The 27,133-nt window shown below is 34.1% G+C and overlaps 1 protein-coding gene across 1 annotated transcript in view; it reads right to left on the bottom strand.

Moving 5' to 3' along the window:
- Positions 1–552: 552 nt before the first annotated feature.
- LOC126890488 (cingulin) overlaps positions 553–27,133 on the bottom strand; it is a 374,566-nt gene continuing 347,985 nt past the window's right edge. The window contains exons 14-16 of the mRNA XM_050659471.1: positions 5,587–5,770; positions 4,423–4,610; positions 553–1,105 (exon numbers count right to left, since the gene is read on the bottom strand). Coding sequence (XP_050515428.1) covers positions 917–1,105; positions 4,423–4,610; positions 5,587–5,770 — 561 coding nt within the window. The 3' untranslated portion in view covers positions 553–916. The remainder of the gene's footprint in view (positions 1,106–4,422; positions 4,611–5,586; positions 5,771–27,133) is intronic.

The raw sequence follows: 27,133 nt of genomic DNA, 5'->3' as shown, positions 1-27,133 counted from the left end.
TTAAGATAGCGTCTTTTCCACTATATCAAATGCTGTCAAATTACTTAGAGTCGGAAAAATGAAAGAATACCCATGAACGATCACATCAATCACTTATTTTGTATTTGCTGTCTTTTTCTATAAATAACAAACGTTTGTTATAGAAAAAGATAGCAAATACAAAATAGGTGATTGATGTGATAGTTCACGGGTATTCTTTCATTTTTCCGACTGTAATGAATAAGTTGTCTATTATATTCGATAGACATTTCGACTACGTTTTAAGGCACTGCAGATGGTCGTTTGTTCCGTGGTCAGATCGAAATCCTGCTTGTTCTTCTGACTGATAGAAATCGAGTTTTACTTCCAATATGTTTGCCAGTATTCGAGTAAAGAGCTTGTACAGGTGGTTCAACAAGCTAATGGGCCTATAGTTTTCAAGATATAATTTATCTGCTTTTTTATGAAGGAGGATTATAACGGAATTCTACACTTCCTTACTTCGGGATAAAATATTTATTGACAGATCTATCGTTGGTCCAGTCAATCTTGGAAAATTAAAGAATAAAACAATAAAAGTTACATATATATTTGTATATGTTAATACAGTTTACAGTCTTAGTAGTATAAAACACATTATAAAAGTCTTAACATGTAAAAATAGTTACTTAGAAAAGGGCACTTCAGTTTAGAATTTAGTTGGAACAATTTTAAGTAGTATAATCCTTGGTAACCATTAGCAAAAATATATGAACTGTAATTCGACTTCTATCACATACTATTATGTACAAAAGTATTATATAAAAGTAAATACTTCTTTATAAAATCAATTCCATAAGATCTATATACTGTTATCAAATATTTACCACCATGAGATAAAATATTTAATCGTGATTAAAATTTCCGCCTAAGCCTAGGCAATGTTTTACAACAAAATTTAAGTCTCAACTTCAAACTCCCTGTAACCTTCAGCACCAGTGAAAATGACATCTACCCATATTCTCATAGCTTCCGGAGAAGGTGCCATTAAGTAGTATAAACGTTCATGAGTTTTCACTATGAATGTCAAATGTGGGTTTGGAGATTTCACGCTATTTAAATGATCCAAATATACTTCCTCGATCGCCTAAAAATTTAAAATAAAACATTAAAGATTATCTAATGGTAGAAACTCTAAAATAAATTTATAATGTTAATACTAATTACACATAGTTTCAAAAGTTATACATCACCTAAAACGATGCTTATTTTCATAGTTGATTTTTTCATGAACAGATTAACGGAATCCGCTATTTTTTATTATTTTAGATTTTCCTTTGGTATTTACACACTTAAGCAAATGTTTACTCAAACTTCTTTTTTTTACTTATACCGGTTTGTTTATGTTAACTTTGTTTTTTTATGTTAACTTTGAGACACCCTGTAGGGAGGATAAGGTAGTGTGAGTATACATCGAAATCGTATTGTAGCCTTACGTTTTGTGAACATTTTGTTTTTTGAATGTCCCTGATCTCTCAAGGAAATTCCACCCCAAACCATCACAGAGCCTCCATTAAACAATATCGTCTCTCTTATGTTGCGCTTTGCATACCGCTCACTTGGTCGACAAATACCTATTAAGGTGTCGACCCCAATTTTTAACGTTATGTGTGTTTCTGTTTTAAGTTTTGTTAACTGTTTTTCATTGATAATTTAGTTTTGTTTCAGTTAAAACGCGTCATGTTAAAGAATAAAACCGTCTATTTTCTTTGTTTCCAAAGATATCAGGGACATTCAAAAAACAAAATATTCACAAAACGTAAGACTACAATACGATTTCGATGTATACCCATACTTATACCTTGTTCTCCCTACAGGGTGTCTCAAACTTAACATAAGAAAAATATTTCTTTTATTCCACCCGGTATAAGTTCAACAAAGAAGTCTGAGTAAACCTTTGCCCAACTGTGTAAATACCAAACAAAAATCTAAAATAATAAAACAAATCTTCTTACTCTGTTACTTTGTTCACGAAAAAATCAACTATGAAAATGAGCATAAGTTTAGGTGATGCATAACTTTTAAAACTATGTGTATATTTATTCGAGACATTTTCGAGAATTGTTGATAGATGACGCTATAATAGAAAAAAAAAACGATTTATCGTGATAGCCTAGAAAAAATATAGAACTGGTCTATCTCGATAGACACTTTCAAATAAAAAGAAAAACAAAAAAACAGGTGTTTATTTTTTTTTCAAAAATCTATTGAATTGATATCAAACACGACCGTCAACCCCACTGCGTGGGGGGAGGGCGTTGGTCGACAATATTAAATAGAAAATTCAATTTTTTACTACACATTCGGATTCTATATGAAAAAGGATAAATAAGGTTTATGTGAATTTTTTTCGATTCGCTAGAGATGGCGTTGTAATCGCAGAAAAACAAATAAAGAACTTATGTTTTTAGAAAGTACCTACCAAATGGATGAATCATAAAAAATTGTGCTCAAAATAGAGCACAATGGACAAAAATGCGGGAGGCCTATGTCCAGCAGTGGACGCAAAGGGCTTGATGATGATGTAGTAACCTATAGTTGTGATACATGGGTAATGAAAAAAAAAGATGAAGTCCAACTCAGGACATTCGAGAGAAAGATACTGAGAAAAGTATTTGGCCCGATGCAAAACGAAGATGGCACATGGAGAATCAGGAGAAACGACGAGGTTAATGAATTGAATGGACGGTACGATAGTGTAAGATTTGTAAAAAGTCAAAGACTATCATGGCTGGGACATGTCTAGAGACAAGAAGGTGCAAAAACAGCAAAGAAATTATTACAATGGAAGTCGATAGCAAGACGAAAACAAAGAAAGACCACAACGAGTGGTTGGATGACGTGGAAGTCGACCTGAAACCCATGAATATAAGACAATAGAGGAGAAGAGTACAAGAGAGAGCTGAATGAAACAGCCAGACAGGCAAAGACCCATCCAGGGTTATGATGCCAAGAAGAACTTAAGTTGTAGAACTTACAATACTGACAGTAAACAAATATACGAGAAAGTCAAACTGACGAGCAACCCAAATGAAATGATGTGCCTAACTGAAATGGAATACACGAACTCAATATACCTAATCTTCGTTTCACGGTCACCTTTCAGTACAGATTCTTACGAAGAACAGTGTTGCCAAGAGATATATTTTAAGCAATTGCTATTTTTCTGTTCTAAGAAGTAAACATCAGCGTTAATATTGGGGTCTAGGACGTTTCATCGCCGCCGTTTCGATGCCGCCAGTTCGATGCCGATGCCGGCCGATTCATCGCCAGTCAATTAATCGCTATCTGATATATTTCCGAATTTTCGACAGTTACAATTATTAGTTATTTTTAGTATTAATTAGGAATTCTAGGAAATGCGAGATATGACGGCGATGAAATGGACTGGCGATGAACCGGCGGCATCGAAACGGCCGGCAATGAACTGGCGGCATCGAAACGTCCCATTCCGTTAATATTGTATAAATATCTTTCATAATACATATCTATGGATTAGTTAAAAATAATAAAACCCACAGATTTTCAAATCAAGATGATTTGGACTTCTGGAATATTCTATTTACACGGACTTTTAAGTTCGTCTACTTAAAACCGGCAACACGGAGCTGCAAGGTTCCATAAGCTTTATAAGGGGATATGCTGCTCGCACTGCAAAGTGACTGCGAAACCCAGAATAGTACAACCGTTTAGATATGGATCAAAAGCTAACTGGCGCAATATCTAGTGAAATATTAAGATGATACAGTAGCGATCAACAGGTAGCAAAAACGCGTTCCAAGATTGCGGCTGTAATTTTGAATATTTTTTCGAGATATTTGGCACACGTATTAGTAATATAATAAAGAATGGCGGTACAGAGCCCAATTTAAAAAATATATTAATATGTGGAAATTACTCTGTAATTAAATACAATATTAAAAAAACGAGCCTATACCGCCATTAAGGAGAACAAAAAAATACAATTTCTTCAAATAAACTTTTTTATCCGATGCCTAGATTTTGTGTCATTTTTTAACTACTATTGAAATAAAAAATTTTAGTAGTTCCAAAATGACACAAAATCTAGGCATCGGATAAAAAAAGTTTATTTGAAGAAAGTGTATTTTTTTGTTCTTCTTAATGGCGGTACAGGCTCGTTTTTTTAATATTGTATTTAATTACAGAGTAATTTCCACATATTAATATATTTTTCAAATTGGGCTCTGTACCGCCGTTCTTTATTATATTACGAATACGTGTGCCAAATATCTCGAAAAAATATTCAAAATTACAGCCGCAACCTTGGAACGCGTTTTCGCTACCTGTTGATCGCTACTGTTTCCTCTTAAGCACACAGTAGCTTTATTTAAATGATAAAAAATCTAAAATCTCAAGTTTTTTTAGTTACGTTAATATACTTACTTGAAAATAAGCTCCACCTCTTGGCTTCTTTTCACTTTTGTCTATGTAGTAAGCAAACGTGTGCTTATGCCTGTCAAATACAAACCATCTTCTAGACCATCCATTTAATTTCGAGCCTCTTTTGTGGAGATAACCTCTGCAAACACTAGAGTTTATAATGACATGGGGACACAATACCACTTGGTGACCTAAAATAACATCGACTATTAATAAATCTAAAACAGTTAATTTAAATATAAAATAAGTTACCATTTACGTATTTAAAATAGTAAACATATCATAGTTTTGTCTCTAATTCTTTTTCTTTTTCTTCTTTTTGTGCAGACATGACTGTCTGTTTTTTCAATGTGCCTCCAGTAAGTTGTCATTCCATCGTTTCCAAGATCTGCCAGCACGGAATCCACTCTGATCTTTTATTTCCTCATATTGGTTTTCGATTCGTTCTTTTATCAATCGACCGTACAACCTCTACAATGAGCTAATAATACTTATAACATACCTCTGTAATTTTTACAGTTCTTTTTGTCTCCTTTTTTGTGGATAGAGCTTATACACGCCAAACACTAATCTTCTGAAATATTGTCTTGTTTGATTAGACATTTATTAAAGATCTCCGCCGCTTGTATTAGGATTGACGCACGGTCCGAGTTCTATTAATTCAATGGGGATGTTTCCAGGTCCGTTGGTTTCCCGTTGTCCATTACCCTTAAGGTTCGTCTTATCCCGTCCACACTGCTTGGCTGTACTTCACCTTCATCTATTGGATCGGTTCTAAAGTCTCTGTAATGTATTTTGCAATGTGGTTGCTTCGGTAAAAAAGGATTTGGAATATTCTTCCCATTCTGACACACATATGTGGTTAAATCTCCCTGTTCCTTCGTGATTCTTTCTGAGGTTTCCTATAAACTTCCATGCTTCAGATACTTGAGTTTCAACCATATATCTGTTTATTTCTTCACATTTTTTGTCCCACGTTTCATTTTTCTTTTGGTCACAGTTTTCTTAACTTCCCTATTCCAGTAAGTGTATATTCTCCAGTTTTGTGTTTGAATTATTTGTGTTGTGTTTGTTTGAATTGTTGTCAATCAGATTGCAAATTAAGGGTTATTTATAAAAAAAACTACAATGAAATTAGTATTGGAATTATTTAGAAAATAAACCTACCTGCTGATTCTATGTGTTGTCTTAAATCTAGATCTGTTCCTCTAATGGGAAGATATCTTGTGAGCGGCCTTTGTTTATCACTTATCGGTTTTCTTTTTCTATTTAAAGTACCAACTTCTAGACTCATTTCACTAGTTTCAGATAGCGGTCTTGGAGATTCGGCATGTTCAGATTCATCTCGAGACTGCAAAAAGTAAAAATGGAGTTCAGTTAAGTACAACGAAAGTTGAAGACTTAAATATAAATACAATCACATAGATTAATCAAATCGACTTGATCATGTACTCGTTAACATACTCATCACATTATAAATAATATTTTATAGACATTTGTATGTTTTACGATTTGATATTAAAGATTCAAATATTTCATTGTAGTTTCTTTATTACAGGTGTCAATAAGAATGTGACTATAATAAAGTCGGATATAATATTACTTGCATATAAATAATTAATAAAATATATAAAATTCCTACAAAATTGTATATAATCCAAAATAGAAATGGAGCATAATATTTTCTCGATTTAACAGTCAAAAATAAAACGAATTTTTTGTTTACATCAGATCCGCACGCCCACCGTAAATACAACATAAATTAGCAGATTATCGTACAACTGATAATGTTTGAGAGATTAACACAAATCCCAAAAAATAACTGCGTAACATTGAAAATAAATAAAACGTTTACACAGATAGATAAATAATTTTAAACAAAATTAAAAGTTCTCTTATCTACAACTCACATCAACAAATTATTGGTCTCATTACCATGGATATTGCACAAATAAAAATTTAAAAATATCCTGAAACTGTTTTTCATGTCGTAGTTAAAATTGATGTTTATATGAGAAAAGAAGAAGTTGGCAACAAGAATATTCCAGCATTGGCGGATTAACAGAAAGTCAGAGACACATCATCTACAATTTATTATGCATAACAAATACATGTACAACATACAATACGTAAACATGTATACACATAATACATAATGCAAAACACATAATACATAAACAATCAGAATTTGATATCATCCTGAGGGCGCAAACATCATCGTCAACTAAAGCAGGGCTATGTGCCTACAAGATCAAGGCCAAGTAAGCCGACCGTCAATTTGGATAAAATAGTCGCCAAACACAGAAATTTAGGCCAAGCTTGAAGAAAAACCGAAGAAAAAGTAAATAGAATGAATGGTGATACGAGGTACTCTACGATGATTTAATTATAAGAATTATAATATGATAAAATTGTATTAGGATTTTCAAAAATGAAAAATGAAAAATGACCATAGACACATATAAATTATAATTTGTATCGAGAGTTTAGCGCGCGAAACTTTACGCTGTGAGCCGATCTTGAGCCTCAGAGCGCGCTATTAAAATATCGATATCTTGGACAAAAATAAACCTACGAACATTTTCCTAAGCTGAAAATTTTCGTTTTGAGTTCTTCTACCATTAATGATAATTAAAGTATAAATGTATATTGCACCAATTTGCTTATAAACAAATTAATGTACAATTTTTTAAAGAAAATTATAACTTCAAATGGGGTTAACTTTAAAACAAATAAAGATAAAGTAATTTAACGAACTTTGTTTGGAACTCTATGAATTAAGCTTTAAAATGATATTTTGTAAAGCTCATTTGCATGCGCAGAAGCCTAGTTACGATCGACAAAGCTTCGACAAATATTTATTTTGCAATTTGCATTATGCACTAATTTTACAATATCTTGAGTTCTAAGAGCTTGTTTATATGCAGGCGGTTTGCCAACGTCGACGTCGCGGTTTACCTGTTTTCCCCCTGTTTTACTTGGTATTACGGTAAGATCAAGTAAAACAGGTAAACCGCTCAGTCGACATTGGCAAACCGCCCACATATGGACAAGGCCTAATTGTTAGATTTTTTGTAAACGCCATTTTCTTTGTTTTTTATTAAGGAAAAAATTTTATTCATCATTTTAAGCATCATTTTTGATATCCCAATGTTAGATATTATACTAAGTGACATAGACTTTCAAACACCCATTATAAATTATTCAATTAATGTGTTGATGCACCTCGGTTGGCAACACACCCTGGGCGCATTTCTAATTAGGTGGTCAATATCTTCCAGCGATATCCGTTCCATGCCCTAATTACCTGCTACCGAAGTGTTTTCAACGTTTGAGGAGGATGCTATAAAACTGGGGATCTTGGTGCCTGCTGAAAAATTGAATGTTAAAGCGTCTGAAGGTCTAAAGATGAGCTTCCAGAATTCCTCCTAGGTATTTCAGAGCTCTCATGTTCCCTCTAAAGAACATTAGAGGTGACCTTGAACCGTAAGCGATGGCACTCTTCACCATAATCGCAAATCGCAACAGTGAGGTGCACGTGCCATTCGGCAAAAAACTGGATTTTGTCTCTTACCACATAATTTTCTGACCTTGACTAAACTAATATGCACCAATAAACAGAATTGAGGTGCACTAAAGATAGCTCCATTCCATTCAATGATGTTCAGGGATAGTAGTCCAGAGAAAGGTAGTAGTAGTCCAGAGAAATAAGGATTTTCTCACTACACTCAAATATCCAGGTAGCTGACTACTTTTTTAGTTATTGTAGACCTATAGGAAGAAAACCTACCTGTTTCCTGTCCAGAGTTCGCGTCCGTTTTTAATTATTCACAATTTAGTGCAAAACCGCGATATTTTCGATTTTTTGAACCCTATTAAAAAGCAAAATATGTGACATAAAATTACAGAATTTGATTTTTTAGACTATTTAAAAGCTTCAAAATGCCGATTTTCTAATGTTAAAAAGTCAATTTGTTGCTTCGCAAATTGCAAAATAAATGAAAGTCGGTATTTATTTATAACTTATACTAAATTTAACTTAGAACTTTATTGTTTCACCCACAGTTGGGTATTGGGGTAGTTAACAAACCCTCAAAATTTGAGACCGATTCATTAATTAGTTTAAAAGTTATTCTATTTGTTTATCCTAGAGACCTATGTTTTGCAATAACATAAGCCAGAAAATAATGAAGATATGGCAATTCTGCGTAAGCCAATGAAAGTACAAGGGTAATACTATCAAAATGTATTAAAAAAAGATAAAAAAAATAGTTAATATAGTCAAAAATCCTAATGCCAAATTTTTGAAATTTTGTAGTTTATAAACATTTAGAATATCTTTAAAAATATTGTCCGTAGACAAAAATATTTTTATACATTCGAAAAGCTAGTATTTTAACACGAATTTTCAATTAAAAAAATTTAACTTAGGTTCATTCGTGCCAAAGTTAGCCATTTGTTTTTTTTTTAATTCACAGCTAATTTGTTTATAATAATTAAGGAATAATTAAGGAATAAGGAATTAAGAAAAATTGGGCAAATATTGTACAGGCTTATTCACTATATTTTGACCCCCCTGCAAACTGCTTCATTTACAGAATTAGAAAAAAATGTTAAATACAAAAGTTATTCGATTTTTAAATTATGATTTTTTGACATATATATCATACTAGTGACGTCATCCATCTGAGCGTGATGACGTAATCGACTATTTTTTTAAAATGAGAATAGGGGTCGTGTGCTTGCTCATTTGAAAGGTTATTCAATTCTCTATTCAGTAATATAAACATTAAGATAATTATTTATACAGGGTGTCCAAAAAAATTTTTTTTAATTAAAATAATTAACACAAAAAGAAGAGTGTATGTAATTTATTTAATTCAAAATACATTCTACTGCTGTCAGAAAACAGAAATAAATGTTGATTGAACAAAAAACATTACTTTTCACTTAAATTCAATGTTCAAGCTGCCACCCATCTGCCTCTTGGCAGTTTAAATATAGAATTTAAGCAAAAAGCAATGTTTATTTGTGCGATAAACTTTTATTTCTGTTTTCTAACAGCAGTAGAAGATATGTTGAAATAAATAAATTACATACATTCTTCTTTTTGTGTCAATTAATTTAATTAAAAAAATTTTTTTTGACACCCTGTATAAATAATTATCTAAATCTTTATATTACTGAATAGAGAATTGAATATCCTTTCAAATGAGCTATCACACGACCCCTATTCTCATTAAAAAAAATAGTCGATTACGTCATCACGCCCAGATGAATGACGTAACTAGTATGATATATTGTCAAAAAATCATAATTTAAAAATCGAATAACTTTTGCATTTAATATTTTTTTCTAATTCTGTAAATAACGCAGTTTACAGGGGGAGCAAAATATAGTGAATAACCCTGTACCTTCACAGGACCCTCTACGAATTTTCAAAAATGTAGTTCAAATAGTTACTAAGGGGAACCTACAAATCCACCGAGTTCAAATACCGAAAAAGCAATTTCAAACTAATACAATTTTTTGTATCTCCTGATCTACTCAATCGCTTTTGATCTTTCTTGTATGCAATGATACTTTTAATTTGTATGCAATTTCTACATACATTACAAATATGCAATTTGTTTATAAATTTATTAATTAATAAACAGAGTAATTTGATTAAACAATTCTTAAAAAAATAATTTTTTAAAAAAAAAATATTTAAAAAATAAAATTTTGCATTATAATTTTTGACTATATTACATTAATTTTTAATTTCCTTTAATACATTTTCCTAGTATCACTTTTCTACTTTTATTTGGCATACGCAGAATTGCCCTATCTTCATTATTTTCTGTCTTATATTATTGCAAAATAAAGGTCTCTGAGATAAACAAATATAATAACTTTTAAACTAATTAATGGATCGGTCTCAAATTTTGAGGGTTTGTTAAGCACTCCACTACGCAACTTTGGGTGAAACACTAAAGTTCTAAGTTAGTTTTAGTAAAAGTTACTAACAAATAACGATTTTCACTTATTTTACAGTTTGCGAAGCAACAAATTAACTTTTAGCTTTCAAAAATCGGCATTTTGAAGGTTCTTCAATTTTCTAAAAAATTACATTTTGTAATTTTGTGTCAACTATTTAGCTTTTTAATGAAGTGCAAAAAATCGAAAAAATAGAGTGTTTTCACTAAATTGTTAATAATTAAAAAACGGACGAGAACTCTAGGCAGGGAACAGGTAGGTTTTCATCCTACATAGGTCTACAATAGTAACAGTAGGTCTACAATAACTAAAAAGTTGTCAGCTACCTGGATCTTTGAGTGTCCCGAACATGGTCTATTTCTTGCTTATTTCCCTGGAGTATAGCTGCCAGTGTGGCCGAAATGGCAAAAGGCCAAAAGGGTCTTCCATGTTCTGCAAATCATTGATTTGCAATAGACTTGAAGTAGAGAAGCGGTCTCTTAGAGCCACCACCCTTAGGCGACGCTATTGATTCTTTACTGTTCTTCGACGTCACCATGTGCCCTTCGATCTTCGAGTTCGGCCTTGATCATCTTAATACAGTATCTAAACTTCTGTGAACCATATGCGCAATTTCCCGAAAAGAAAGTCTGGCTTTTCTTAGATCAAGTATCCGCTCCTTATCAAACCCGGTTAGTTGATAGAAAGGACCCCGCAACACTCCTTATGGAAAAGTGGGCTCGGTCAAATTTGACGAAAGTTTGGTCAATGATACTTCTCGATGTGTAGATTAAAAAAGTCCATGGGACCTGGGTCTGATAACTACTATTCTCGAGCTACAGCCTTCTGAAGTTATTGGATTCGAGTTCTCGGTTTAAGTTAAGTGCACTAATTCACGGTCAAGTGAATGAAAATATTTATTATTTGAAGAAGAAAGACTAATTTTATTCATGCATACTTGCGTGTTGTACATGAATTCGTGGTCAAAAATAGATGCATCCTATTTTAGTCTTTAGAAAACCTCCGAAAAGTCCTCAGAAAACTAAAGAAGTGCGATATAAAATGTGCTACTAGAGCGATATAAGAATTATCATGTTTTCATGAATGCTTCACTTATGCAATACCAGCAAAGCTGTAGTTCCGCCTTATCTTTAGAATACTACTGAACAGTGGCGGATCTAGGGGGGGGGGAATTGGGTAATTTCACCCGTAACATGCTCCAGAATTAAAGAAAAAAATCTACGGTTTTACTTATTTTACTAATGCCATACTCTGTATAGAGTACACAGACTCGTTTCGTACGGGTTCTCTGAACTGCAAAGTGGAATGTTTTCCTAGCGGTGCCTGTTGGTATGGTTATACCTCGGTAAACAGAGAACTTGAATCGAGTCGAAATTCATTTCACTTATTCCCCGTTAGAGGGCGTTCTAACCATACTGCGATATAAATTGTTTTAATTTATATCGAGAAACTACGGTCGTAATGGTAAAAATCTGTCTTCCTCAGAGCCTCCTTGACAACAGGTAGACCTAGAAATAGTACTATCGGGGGATGGAGGAAGACAGATTTTAATCAAAACGAAACCGTAGATTTTCTTATTTTACTAATGCCATACTCTGTATAGAGTACACAGACTCGTTTCGTACGGGTTCTCTGAACTGCAAAGTGGAATGTTTTCCTAGCGGTGCCTGTTGGTATGGTTATACCTGGGTAAACAGAGAACTTAAATCGAGTCGAAATTCATTTCACTTATTCCCCGTTAGAGGGCGTTCTCACCATACTGCGATATAAATTGTTTTAATTTATATCGAGAAACTACGGTCGTAATGGTAAAAATCTGTCTTCCTCAGAGCATCCTTGACAACAGGTAGACCTAGAAATAGTACTATCGGGGGATGGAGGAAGACAGATTTTAATCAAAACGAAACCGTAGATTTTCTTATTTTACTAATGCCATACTCTGTATAGAGTACACAGACTCGTTTCGTCGGGTTCTCTGAACTGCAAAGTGGAATGTTTTCCTAGCGGTGCCTGTTGGTATGGTTATACCTGGGTAAACAGAGAACTTGAATAGAGTCGAAATTCATTTCACTTAATGTATTTATTATGTTTCGACAACTTTTTCTTTAGTTCTGGATCGTGTTACGGGAGGAATTCCCCATTCCACCCCCTCTAGATCCGCAATTCAGTAGTATTCTAAAGATAAGGCGGAACTGCAGCTTTTCTGGTATTGCATAACTGTGAAGCAGTCATGAAAAGATGATAATTCTTATATCGCTCTTGTAGCACATTTATTATATCGCACTTCTTTAGTTTTCTGAGGACTTTTCGGAGGTGTTCTGAAGACTAAAATACGATGCATCTATTTTTGACCACGAATTCATGTAGAAGACGCAAGTATGCATAAAAAAAATGAGTCTTACTTCTTCCAATAATAAATATTTTCGTTCACTTGACCGTGAATTAGTGTACTTAATGTAAACCGAGCACTCGAATCCAATAACTTCAGAAGGCTGTAGCTCGAGAACAGTAGTTATTCAGACCCAGGTTCCATGGGCTTTTTTAATCTACGCATCGAGAAGTATCATTGACCAAACTTTCGTTAAATTTGACCGGGACCACTTTTTCATAAGGAGTGTTGCGGGGTCCTTTGCGCGTCCTCGTACTCTAGGCATTGCAAATGACAAAAAACAACCGCTTACTGCTAAATTTTGATCGGTACTAAACTTAAAAGTCAAAAAAAATTTAATGGTTAGAAAATTAAAAACAAAAAATGAATAAAATACGTAAACCTAAACTGATCTGGCAGAAATTCTAATCATTTATTGTTTTTGCCAAAATAAGCCTGTATAGCAAATTTTATTAAAATTAACAATATTATAATCGCTGATCGGATTTCTATGTCACTTAGTATATTTACCTTTTGCACCACTTGTTGATGTTCTTCCACTTGTATTTCCATTTTAGAGATATATTCCTTTCGACATTTACTATCCAGTTCACCTGTTTTCTCGTTTGATTATAAAGATACGAGTATAACTCAACTATTGTTTACGAAAAAAACGACTGATATTTCCGTATGTTTACATTGAACTTATTGAAAATTGCTCTTATTCACAAGCTTATCTTATCTGTGTCATTCAAACAGAGTATTGTCTCTATCACTGATACGTTAATTTATAAACTTGCCGAAAAAAGAAAAAATGAAAAACAAAAAAAATCGATTCTCTTGTCATCTTCTGATACCGTGTTTCTGGGTCTACCCGTTATCAAATAGGCTTTGCAAGAAGACTGATTTCAATCAAAACACACCGAGAGGTTGGTGTAAATATCCAAATATTTACACCTGAGTATGGTTAGACTGACCTCTAACGGGGAACGATGAAAGTAATGTCGATAACGATTCAAACAAGCTGTTAGCCCAGATATAAATATCAAACGGATGACGCTTAGGAAAAATATTCCATCGATGCATCTCAGCTTGCCTATCCGAATCGTCATCATTTTTGTACTCGTATACTGAGTAAAGTGTAAAAACAAAATAAACGGTTTCGGTTTGATTCAAATTGAGTCTCTTGCCATCCTCTGACACCGTGTTTCTGGGTCTACCCGTTAACAAAGAGGCTTAAAAATTAAAAATTGTTGATATGTGCGATTTTAAACGAAAAGTGCATTTTAGGCCAACAAAAATAAACGTAAAAAGTACTCTCCAAATTATTTATTGATTTAGATAAGTAACAAAGAAATATTTTTAGTACTACGACCTAAGGAGCAGAATGCTAAAATGTACTGAAATTAATCAAAAATTGCAACACATCATGATTCCTATCAAAATCGAAATACATTTTACTGCTAACCATATTGAGCAGATAATGGTCCATTTTAAGAATCGACTAGTAATAAAGTAAAACGTAAATTCTTTACTGTTGCAAAAACACAGACGTAACAAAGGTTATGTTATAAAAACACGTACATAAAACTTTCAAATCTACATCATAGAACTTTCTAATCAAAAACTAATCAAAATTGGAATGCTCGTGATCATACCTACAAATAAATTGAAATTAATTTCTAAATTTTCATTTTTAGATCTGATACTACGTATAAATTCTTTTCCGCGCACGTAAACATTAGTACAGCTAAAAATATTTTACTATAAAAAATAATACACATCAAAATGCTCTTCTGATGGTGTGTTCTTTCGAATATTGGACAGTGTAATACTGCGTTTTCAGCATTGTTTTTTTCACAGCAGTATATGCATCGGTTATCAAAAAATAGTATTCTAGTTTTGAAAAGCGTAGTCGTAAACGACTACGTTTATCAAATTGCTACGTCTGGTCGACTCTTCTCTATGCAGTTAAAACGTGGACACTATCAACTGTAAATAAATTGAAGGTCTTTGAAATGTGGATCTACCGGAAATTTCATGGACATCGCTACCTCAAACGAAGAAGTGCTGCATAGAATAGGCAAAGAAAGACAACACAGTGAAAGTTAGAAAAACATCATACCTAGGCCACATACCGAGAAATAATAAGTACCAATATGCTCAACTAATAATGAAAGGAAGGATCGAGCGAAAGGTGGGACTAGGAAGGAAAACATTATCGTGGCTAAACATCAGACAATGGACAGGGTTAAATTTTGAACAGGTAATAAGAACAGCCGAAGACAGATAAAGAGTTTGTAATTGTAGTAGCCAACCTTCATTGATGGGGAGGGGGGGAGGCACTTTAAGAAGAAGAATATGCATCTGTTCTCTACAGTTTAGCTTATTCTAAATGTACACCTTTCATGCGCAGTCAAAAATTGAGAGATGTAATATGTAATTGGTAACTTGAATCCGGTTGCCAGATTTGACAGCAGGACTCGCGTTCATATTCCTTGTTTCCCATTCTCTTGTCCAATCTTTCACAATTTCATTCCTAATTTATTTTCAGACCTACATACATTTACTTTCAAAATTAATCTAGTATAGTGCTTGGGTTTGAGTTTGGGAAGTGTTTGCTCACCTCATTGTATCGGCAGGTATGATTTAGAACTTAGAGGACTCCTAATAGATGAAAACCGATATTGTCTCTTTTTCTCGAGCCTTATTATTAATTATTGCTTCCGTTTTTAAACTGCTAATGTAAGCTAATTCTCTATCATCAAGGTTTTCGTTTTTCTTTTGCATTCCTTCATAAAGCGGTATTTGCAATAATTATATTTAGTCCGTTCTTTAACGGTAAAATATTGCAAAACCTCTAAATTTTAAAGAACCGCATGGATTGACATGAAATTTGGCACACACATAGCTAACAAGTCAAAGAAAAAAGTGATATTGTGCCGATAGGTGCTTTTGCCCTGGGTGGTTTTCACCCCCTCTTGAGGGTGAAAAAATATTCGTCCAAAGTAAGTCAGGAAATGGATAAACTGGCTAATTTTAAGTAACTTTTGTTCTAGAGTGTTTTTTCACTAAGTCAATACTTTTCGAGTTATTTGGCAGTGAATATGTTCATTTTTTCAACAAAATAACCACGCTTTTAGACGCTTTTTCGCAAATAAATCAAATAGTAAGTATTTTGTCGAAAAAAAAATTCTTAGCAAAAATATAGCCTGTAAAAAATTTAAAAAAATGGTGTATTTATCACGTCTCTATACCTAGTAGAAGCAGAGTTATAGCTAATGAAAAATAGGTTCATATTCGTCAAATTCCAAATGGAATACTTTAACGTGAAATAACCAAAAATAAAGCACATTTCGGGGAAAACTCATTACAACTTATTTAAAGTGTTTAAAAAAGCTTCATTTTTGTTTTATAAAAAAAATTTCTAGCATCAAAAGTAAACAAGTTACGCTCAAAATAAAGTTAGTCCCTTTTTTTTGGTAAAAAAATCGGGAAAATCACCCCCTAATTAGTATCTTAAATGAACTTAATCGTTACGACTTCACAAGTTTCTTGACTCGTGTATGTATTGTTTATATGATCTGTAAGTTTCATAGGTTCAAAGTCCTTATTATTGAAAGGGCTGTAGTTAAAAGGGGTTGAACGAGTCACTGATCACTAATGTATGCAAATTTAGAAACACCAAATCTTAATCAATTTTTGTCTAACACAAAAACAAAAAAATACATGATATTCAGAAAAGCAATGCTGACTTCTTTTGTTTTTCGAGATTTTTGGTATCTCTAACAATTTTTAAGTTATTTTGAAAAAAAACATATTTTTCAAAATTAAATTTTTTAAAAATTTTACTTTGAAACCAAACTTTTAAAAAAATAAGCACTTTGCATCGATGAAACTTACAGATCATATAAACACAACATAAGTAAAATAATTTGTGGAGCGGTAACGATTAATTTCATTTAAGTTGCTAATTAGGGGGTGGTCTTCCTGATTTCTTTTTTTGGCAAAACAAAAGGGACCAACTTTATTTTGAGCGTAACTTGCTTAAATTTAATGCTAGAAACTTTTTGTAAAAACAGAAAAAGCTCTATAGAACAAAAGTTACTTAAAATAAGTCAGTTTACCCATTTCCGGACTTATTTTGGACATATATTTTTTCAACTCCAAAAGGGGTGAAAGTCACCCCCAGGGCAAAAGCACACATCAGCACAATATCAGTTTTTTTCTTTGACATGTAAGCTATACGTATGCCAAATTTCATGTCAATCCAAGCGGTTCTTTAAAATTTAGAGCAAAAACCGTTGAAAGAATGTACTAATTGTTTTCCTTGTAAAGAAAAAGGTTATCTACAATACAATAGTTGTGTAATCTCTTCCAAAATCTAAATTCATGATGTCGTCGTAGAGAATAATGTTCCACATAAACGGTCCCAATATCGACCTCTTTTATGCTTTTGTTGTTTCTTCTGTCTCGACATTTTTTTCTATAGTGCTTTTCTACAGGTATTCAATGATTATATTCGTTATGGAGTTTATCTTTTATCTGTTCTATGATCATTTCTTATAATGAGGCATTGATCCACATAGATAAATACAAGCTATATCTATATGTAAATGTAAGATAATTTGCTTTCTTCATGTTCTTTCCAGTCTGTCCTTTAAACGCTTTTCATATAACTTCGCCACATTATTTAATAAGCAGAGATGCTGCTTCCTTTGCTGGGTTTTCTTTTTTACACATCAGTACCTTTTGTATTTTTTTGCAGTCTTCTCATATTATAGGCCTGGATCCGGCGTACCAAAAAAGTTTATATTATGAGCAAGCTGAAAATTTGTTAATAGCTTAATGGTGTCTAGTCGGACAAACTTTGATGTACGGGAACACTGTAACAGGGGAAGTTTTAATTGTGGAACAAGTTACAGGTTTCGAACATCAGACTGCGAAAACGTCCCATGTATTTGGTCGGACAGAACTTCCAATTGATTTGTTACCCTTTCATTAAACTCTCATGCAAAAATCAGACTGCTATTTACCACCAACATAATTCGTATCATTGCACATGTTCTACGTGTCGGACTTACTAAAATGGCCAACATATTTGTTGGACAAAGATTTTTTCATATATTATATAAAGTTTGCTATTGAGTAAACTTAAAAACAATCTGCTAGTTTTCACAATCATAAACTTGTCAGGATGACACGTTCTACAATTAAAATTTCCCCCGTTCCAGTGTTTCCATACATCAAAGTTTGTCCGACTAGACACCGTTAAACTATTAACAAATTTTCAGCTTGCTCATAATAAACCTTTTTTGGTACGCGGGATCCAGGCCTATTATGTTGATTAAGTGCGTTTAGAACTATCTATGTCTTGGCTTTTACTGTTATCTTCATTGTTTGACACCCCATTTGGGATAGGTACTTTCGTTCCTTTCATTCCCTTTTATTACTATATTTAGCTCCTATAATATGAATGTTTTTGCATTTACGACGATATTTTGTTCTTCTCCCAGGAGTTTTCTTAGGAACAGTAATTCTGTGAGATCGTGTGACTATATTATACTCCATAATACTAGGTACCTCTTCGTTGAGTTTTGGTTGATAATCTTGTACACATGTTTCCAGGTTTCTTTCTACAACTTTTGCTATGCATTTTTGCCTGGTTCCAATATCATTAGTCCACCAATATTGATATATAAACGGTCCACCAACATGGGTATGAGTATAAAATTCCCCTTGTGTATCCTTGGCAATGTTTTGTTATTCTATTAGGACATGAGCACTACCATTCACGGCATTAATCTCACCATTCAAAATTAACGATATAGGTATTATTTTCACCATTTCTCAGTTCATGTATAATCTATGTAGTTCATCTAATCAATAGACTTGGTCGCTTATAAAATATAGTTAAAATACAATACAAATGTAAAATGTACCAATATTCGTTATTTTATACAAATTGCCCTATCTCTACTCCAGTGACACTAATGAATGTAAAACGACACGTTTTTATACGAAATCGATTAATTTAAAAAGTTTTTGTAGATTACCACGATTCCTCTAATTGCGAAAAAGCAAGATTGCGCATTTGCTGTAATTAACAAATATATATTATTATATTCAGACCACTACCTAGTAAGAGATACATGCATGAGAAACTGGGGTGCGACCAGGAAGGGAAAAAGGAAAAGAACGGCAGGTAAGAGAAAATACAATAATTCGACCCTATTGAAAAGTGAAGAAGTAAAAGATGAATATAAGGAGAAAATAGAAATAGAACTGGCAACATGCGCACAAGAAATGGAAATCGAAGAAAGATGGGAGAAAGTAAAAACATCAGTAATGAAGGCAAATGAGGCAGTTCTAAACAGTACAGTGAGAAAAGGAAAAGTAAATGACTGGTATGATGAAGAATGTGAAAAAGCAGCTGAAGCAGTTAAAAGAGCTAGACAAATAATGCTATTAAAAGAAAATGAGAATAACAGAAATGTGTATAGGGACGCAAGAAGGGAAATGAAAAGACAATGTAGGAGAAAGAAGAGAATATCCAAAGAAGATAAGCTAAAGGAAATTGAAGAAAAATTTCAAACTAAAGAAATAAGGTCATTTTACCAAGAGGTTAAAAGAATGGACAAAGGATATCAGAGCCGAAGCATCTATATTAAAAATGAAGAAGGATTACTAATAAGTGAAACAGCGCAGGTGCTAGAAAGATGGAAAAATTATTTCGAAGAGCTATTAAATAATGTTGAAGAGGACGAGATGGACATAACGCAGAACATGGAAGAAAACGATACGATAGTGGGAACGCCAACAAAGCAAGAGGTAATGAATATAATCAGCCAACTTAAAAACAACAAAAGTTCAGGAGCGACAGAAATAACAGCTGAAATGTTAAAGGCAGGAGGAGAACAACTGTACGAGCAACTGTATTGGCTGGTGAAAAAGATATGGGAAGAGGAAAAAATGCCAAATGACTGGATGCTGGCTAGAATCTGCCCCATACATAAAAAAGGAGATAAACAAACATGTGAAAATTATAGGGGAATAGCACTCCTAGAGACAGGGTATAAGATAATAGCACAATGCATACGTGGAAGACTGAACGAATACATGGAGGATACTGTGGGAGAGTACCAGGCAAGCTTTCGATCCAACCGTTCGGTAACAGACCAGATTTTCACGCTAAAAGAATTACAAGCAAATTGCTATGAGTACAAAACGACCCTGTATGCGCTGTTCGTAGATTTCAAACAGGCATATGATCGTATAAATAGAAAAGAAATGTACCGTGCTCTGAAACAACTACAAATTCCCAAAAAATGGATTAGCTTGATTGAAATGACGTTGGCAAAAACGAAAAGCGAAGTAGTGTGGAAAAACATCTCAGAGGACTTCGAAATCAAACAAGGACTCAGGCAGGGTGACCCGATGTCAACCACGTTGTTCAATCTTGTTCTTGAAGTAATAATGAGGAATTGCAGCATAAAAATGGAAGAAACCATATTTAAAAACGAACATCCATGTATTGCTTTTGCGGATGATCTAACAATATTAGCAAAATCAAAGAAAGAATTGAAAAGAATTGTGAAAAAGATAGAAAAAGAAGCAAATAGGTTTGGTCTGAAGATAAATAAAAAGAAAACTAAATACATGATAATGGGTGATACACAGCAAGACAATGAAGAGTTTATAAAAATACAAGGGGAGAAAGATTACATATACAGTTTTGACAGAGTGGAAGAGTTTACTTACCTTGGTGTGAAAGTAAAGGAAAATGGACATGAAGATAAAGAAATAGAATCCAGAATTACAAAAGGCAACCAGAAATACGGAATGCTGAGATCCTTAATGAAGCCGAAGTTTGTTTCAAGAAAAACAAAAGAAAGAATTTACAAGACAGTGATTAGAGCTACGGTTGTATATGGAGCTAAATTATGGGTTTTAAGAAAGGCAGATGAAGAAAGATGGGAGAGGAAAATTCTCCGATCAATTTACGGCGGCATAAATACACAAATGGGATGGAGAAGAAGGACAAATAAAGAGTTGGAAGAGCTGTATACGGAACCAAAAATCACCGCAATAATAAAGGCGCATAGAATAAGATGGCTGGGACATGTGGAAAGATTGGAAAACCATAGAATGACCAGGATGATATTGAACAGGAAACCAGTAGGGAAAAAAGGAAAGGAAGACCCACAAAAAGATGGTTTGACAGCGTCCAAGCAGATTTACGAGAATTAAAAATAGATAACTGGAGAAACAAGGTATTAGAAAGAAGAGAATGGAGAGGAGTGGTAAGAAGAGCGCAAGAGAAATTGTAACAGAAGAATGTGCCATGAATTGTAAAATGAGAGCTATATATATGTATATATTTATATGATGTATTTTTTAAATAGACAAATTAATATTGTATATTGTAGATATGTATAGTAAAAAAAAATGTAATTGTGTTTTTCAAGCCCAGGGCCTACATGGCCTGTTGAGCAAAATAAATAAATAAATAAATATTATTAGATTTATAACACCGGTTTATATTTTCCATCTGCGGTTCTGCGCCATCCGGTTCCTATTTTTCAGCCGCGTCGATCTGTCCAATCTCCTGGTCGTAGATCTCTCTTAAAGGGGTGACACACATGCGAGTAAGTACGCGAACTTATGGCTCGACGACCTTTTTCGCGCGTGTGTCACTGCAAGTACGCGTACTTTAAGTCCGCCGAGTAAGTACGCCGTCGATCCAACAAGTTTGAAATCTTAGAGCAAGGACACACCAGGCGGCGCGCGTCGAGTCGACGTCGAGGCAGCTTAAAACACATGGCGCGGTGTAACAGCGGCAGCTATGCTACGATTTAAAGTACATATTTGTATTTCGTTGTTGCCAAACTTAGTCGCGTGTTGGCTGCTATACGATACGATGTCTGGAAGTTATGACGATTTGTATTTTGTAATAAATGCAAGTTTACTTTATCTTAGATTAAAGAAAAAAAGAAACGCAGATATTGGATACATCCCATCATAAAGAAACGAAAGTATGTGTAAGGGATTTTTTTACACATTATACAGGGTGTAACAAAAATACAGGTCATAAATTAAATCACATATTCTGGGACCAAAAATAGTTCGATTGAACCTAACTTACCTTAGTACAAATATGCACACAAAAAAAGTTACAGCCCTTTGAAGTTACACGATAAAAATCGATTTTTTCCGATATATCGAAAACTATTTCTTAATAAATATGGACACGTGGCATTCTTATGGCAGGAACATTTTAAAAATAAATTATAGTTAAATTTGTGCACCCCATAAAAATTTTATGAGGGTTTTGTTCCCTTAAACCCCCCCAAACTTTTTTGTACGTTCCAATTAAATTATTATTGTGGCACCATTAGTTAAACACAATGTTTTTAAAACTTTTTTGCCTCTTAATATTTTTTTGATAAACCAGTTTTAATCGAGATACGGCTTCTTTTTTAATATGTTTACATAAAAATTTTATGGGGGTTCTGTGCCTTTAAACCCCCCAAATGTTTGTGTACGTTCCAATTAAACTATTATTGCGGCACCAATAGTTAAACAGGATGCTTTTAAAACTTTTTTGCCTCTTAGTATTTTACCGATGAGGCACCTTTTATCGAGATAAAATATTCTTTTCTAATATGGTTCAAAATATACCTCAAACTGTAATTTATAAAAAAATTTCATACTATTACCAGGTCTCTACAATCGTACGTAACAGTATACAAATATGTGGTGGATTTGACAAATATTCAAAATATCTCGATAAAAACTAGCTTTACAAAAAGTACTAAGAGGCAAAAAAGTTTTAAAAACATTGTGTTTACCTAATGGTACCACAATAATAAATTAATTGGAACGTACAAAAAAGTTTGGGGGGGTTTAAGGGAACAAAACCCCACACAATTTTTATGGGGCGCACAAATTTAACTATAATTTATTTTTAAAATGTTCCTGCAATAAGAATGCCACGTGTCCATTTTCATTAAGAAATCTCTAATAGTTTTCGATATATCGGAAAAAATCGATTTTTATCGTGTAACTTCAAAGGGCTGTAACTTTTTTTGTATGCTCATTTGGACTAAGGTAAGTTAGGTTCAATCGAACTATTTTTGATCCCAGAATATGTGATTTAATTTATGACCTGTATTTTTGTTACACCCTGTATAACGAAATTAATATAATAAAGACCAGAGAAGTTGTTTAATTTTACAAGAATGTCTAAAAAATCTTTTCAGGAGTTATTAGTAAGAATTAAAGACCCATGTTCAAGAGATAACACCGTTATGAGGGAAAGCCTATCACCTAAGAAAAGCTATTTATAACGCTAAGGGGCTGTCCATTCTATGGTACGCCACTGAGCTAATACAGGTGTTAAATTGATGCACATCTATTATACCCCATTAATTGGGAAACAGTGATGTTTCACAAATTAATATTAACAAAAAAATTATTCAAATTAAAGTCAAAGTACGTATCGAGAAAGACGAAAACCAGAATATACAAAACCGAAATAAGAGCAACAGTCACCTACGGATGTGAGACACGGGTGCTAAATAAAACAGAAGAAAAAATGATATAGAGTTGAGAACGGAACGTACTAAGAGCTATTTTCAGGGGAAATAATACAGATACAGAAGACGGCTGGCATAGAAGCACCAATCAAGAATTAAGGATGCTTTACAAGGAACCAAGTATAACAAAATACACAAAGTCACAAAGAATCAGGTGGGCAGGTCATGTCGAGGGGATGGATAAGGAAAGAATGCCAAAGATGGTACTGCAAAGAAGACCAGTTGGGACTAGGAGACGAGGTAGACCAAGAAAAAAACGGCAAGAAAGTTTCAGGAAGGTATAGTATCGATGGAAATTACACACTGGAAAGAGGAGGTGAAAAATAGGATATAGTGGAGAACCAAAGTTCAGCAATTTTTACATAGACATCAAATAAAATTATATATAAATTATTAGCATAAACTGTATTATCTAAAATTGTAAATACAAGGTCTGTAGAGCATAATAAATAAAATAATAAATAAGGCCTGTTTTTTTATTATTCTGTTTGAATATTCATCAATACGCATATCCCAAATAGCTGGTCTCATCTGAATTTCAATAATTAATTTTTCTACATCTGTATTTTTCATCACAAAAACACGATCTGACAACACTCACTACAGAATTCGCTAGAAAACAGCTCAAACGTCTGTGATATACCACGATACACGCATTTATGATATGCCGTATGCCGTCGAAGTCGTAAAACCGATTGGCGGTGGATGGGTTCCAGGATATGTCGCCAGAAAGTCGCTGCATCGAAAATTTTAAGAGCGTCTGGTGTGTGTTACTGCATCAAATTATAGTAAGGGATGCGTCGCTTTCGACATCTCAGCGGGGGTTCAGTCGACGTACGCCGCCCCGTCTGTGTTACCTCTTACTCGTAGCCTGTACGTAGTGTACGTGTATCAGTGCGTCGAGCCACGAGCCGCGAGCCGTTATTTTATTGCGTTTAAGTTACACCTCTATTTTCACTAATTAAGCAAATTGCCTATAAATAATTGATTCGTTTATTGTTGAAAAGGAGATAAGTTACATTTTATAAGTTTTTAGAAAACCGTAAAAAACTATTTTAAACTATTATACTAAATTATTTTAGATTATTTGTTTTTCAGTAAACCTACTTATTTATAGGCCTACTATATAGGTCACTCGATGAATTATTCAAGTTAGATGTCTCGAATTTTCTAAACCTGTTGTCCGATTTGAGTGATTTTTTTAGTATGTTATAGCCTTATTCTAGAGCAGCGTTTCCCAACCGGTGGGTCGCGACCCACTAGTGGGTCGCGGGCGGATTTCAGGTGGGTCGCAGCGTAGCTCTTACAGTAGATGAATATGAATATCGTACATATATTAAAAAAAAGACTGGAGGCTAAGTTAGACTTCTACCAGCCTAGAGAACAAGCTGGATTTAGATCCGGATATAGCACTAACGACCACTTACTGGTAATAAAAAAACTTGATAGAAAAGTCGGCGGAATAGAACAAACCATTGGCACTGATATTCCTGGGCTACGAGAAAGCGTTAGATATCATAAACACAACAGAAAATGGTATCAATATAAATGGAGAGAAGCTCAGTCATTTGAGATTCGCAGATGACCTCGTCCTTATAGCCGATCGTAGGGATGATGATGCAATAATAATGTTGAACAAGTTATATCACGCTTCCTTGGAGGTCGGACTAAAGATTAACATCAACAAGACGCAAATAATGACTAATCTGGTGCTAAATCGTAATATTGTTGTTGATGGAATGGATATTGAGCAGACTGCATCTTCTAAGTACTTGGGACATGAAATTCGATTGGGAAGAGATAACCAGACGTGCGAGCTCCCACGTCGCATAGGATTAGCCTGGGTAGCGTTTGGTAAACTGAGCTATGTATTTAAATCGGACTTACCCGTTTGCCTGAAAAGGAAAATCTTTGACCAGTGTGTATAGCCTGTACTCACTTATGGAGCGGAAACATTAACACTCACAAAAAAGGTAGTGACCAAGATTCGCATAACTCAGAGAGCTATGGAACACCAGACGTTGGGTGTCTCCCTGAGGCACCGAATCCCAAACGAAGAAATACGTCGTAGAACAAAATCAACGGACGCCGTCGAAAGAATCGCGTCGCTCAAGTGGAATTGGGCAGGACACGTCGCCAGATTCTCACACAACCGATGGACAAAACGTATTGTCGAGTGGAGGCCACGAGAAGAAGCACTACGGAGCAGAGGACGACCACCAACCAGATGGGCTGAAGATCTGAAGCGTATTGTCAGCAACTATATGCAAGCCGCACAAAACAGAGAAAGATGGAAAGAGCTGAGGGAGACCTATGTCTAGCAGTGGACGAGTACGGGTTGATGATGATAACATATATATCATCATGGGTTAGGGATGGGTCGCGAATATGAAAAAACATCAGAAGGTGGGTCGCCAGATATAAAAGGTTGGGAACCACTGTTCTAGAGCAATATCGCTATAATAATATTGTTGCTATACAGGTAAATTGTCATTGCATGCCGGGTGTAACAATCATACTGTGTTTATTCCTCAAAGTTCGGAACACCCTGTGGAATGTTTTAGCATAGATAAAATATTGAAATAAAAACTTAATTGTAGCCTTAGGCTTTCTTAACATTTTCTTTTTTGATTTTTTTGTCTATGTTGGATAATAAAAAACTTTCTTTGCAATTCGTAAGGGCCCAGAGTATGATGCCTGGAGAAATCGGAGAGAAGATGATATGGGACTACTGATGAGGGGGAAAGACCTCCGAAACCGGTATAGACTCTTCCTGCACTCTCCGATTTAACCAGAGTATTATGCAGCTGCTGTATTTTCGTGTTGCAAAGAAATTGAAAATGTTTATACATTTTTAAGTACCATTCAGTCTTCAGAAAGGTAAGCAATATATTGTTATATAATTTTTATGGGAAAAATTTAGAAAATTAATTTATGTCAGAGACCACGAGATCATAGATTTTCATCGCCCTGTATATGACCAAAAATTGTAAATAGTATAATTTAGTTAGTAAACAGTGTTTCGCAGAAAGTGAAAATCGTTAGTGATTTGTTAATGGTTCTCTGAACGGACTTATACAATTATGCGGTAGGATTAGAAAGTACATTTATTTCGCTTAGAAGTTACCAATAGGACGTTTACAAATGATTCTTAGAAAGAGAGACGATAAATACAATGGTTGAGTTTTAGAATATAAGGTTTTTGTTTAGCATGTAGAAAAACAAGAGTAATTTTGGTGTCTCCTAGAATTTGATAAAAAGGAAAAGCTGTATACAAAAATAATCTGTTCTTGAGAAATGAAAGTATGGATGTAATGTGCAGAGAGGATGTATTGTGATTGGCGAGAAAGACGGATGGAAGGGGAAGAGAGTGTTGAGTCTGAGTTTGAGGAGAAAAAAGTTTCACTATGTAATGAATATATGGAGAGAGCAGTCCAGTTTTTGAAAAGTAAGAAGTCGGTGTAAAGTGGTGAAGTTGGCGTCTGTGTAAGCAGAATCGTGTTGAAACAAATCGTTGATCGAGTTGAGAAGTTAAATCTCCTTGTGTCCGAAGAGATTCCTGTTTCTATCTAGAATGAGTAGCCGGTTGGTATCAATTTGCACAATATATCGAGCAGAGAGAAAACTGAGGAGAGATTTCGAGCGAATGCTGTGGTTTGTTTGTGAAGCAGTTTGGACGAGAAGGATCTTTCGCAGCATCCTAGGAGCACGTGTGGGAGATCGAGAACTACACAATCCATTAGAAGAAGTAAAGAAGAGAAAAAAAGGT

This window comes from Diabrotica virgifera, chromosome 8 (genome assembly GCF_917563875.1).
Source record: "Diabrotica virgifera virgifera chromosome 8, PGI_DIABVI_V3a".
Lineage (NCBI taxonomy): Eukaryota > Metazoa > Arthropoda > Insecta > Coleoptera > Chrysomelidae > Diabrotica > Diabrotica virgifera.
Note: the sequence above shows the minus strand (reverse complement) of the source record. Positions and strands in the feature narration are given on the sequence as shown.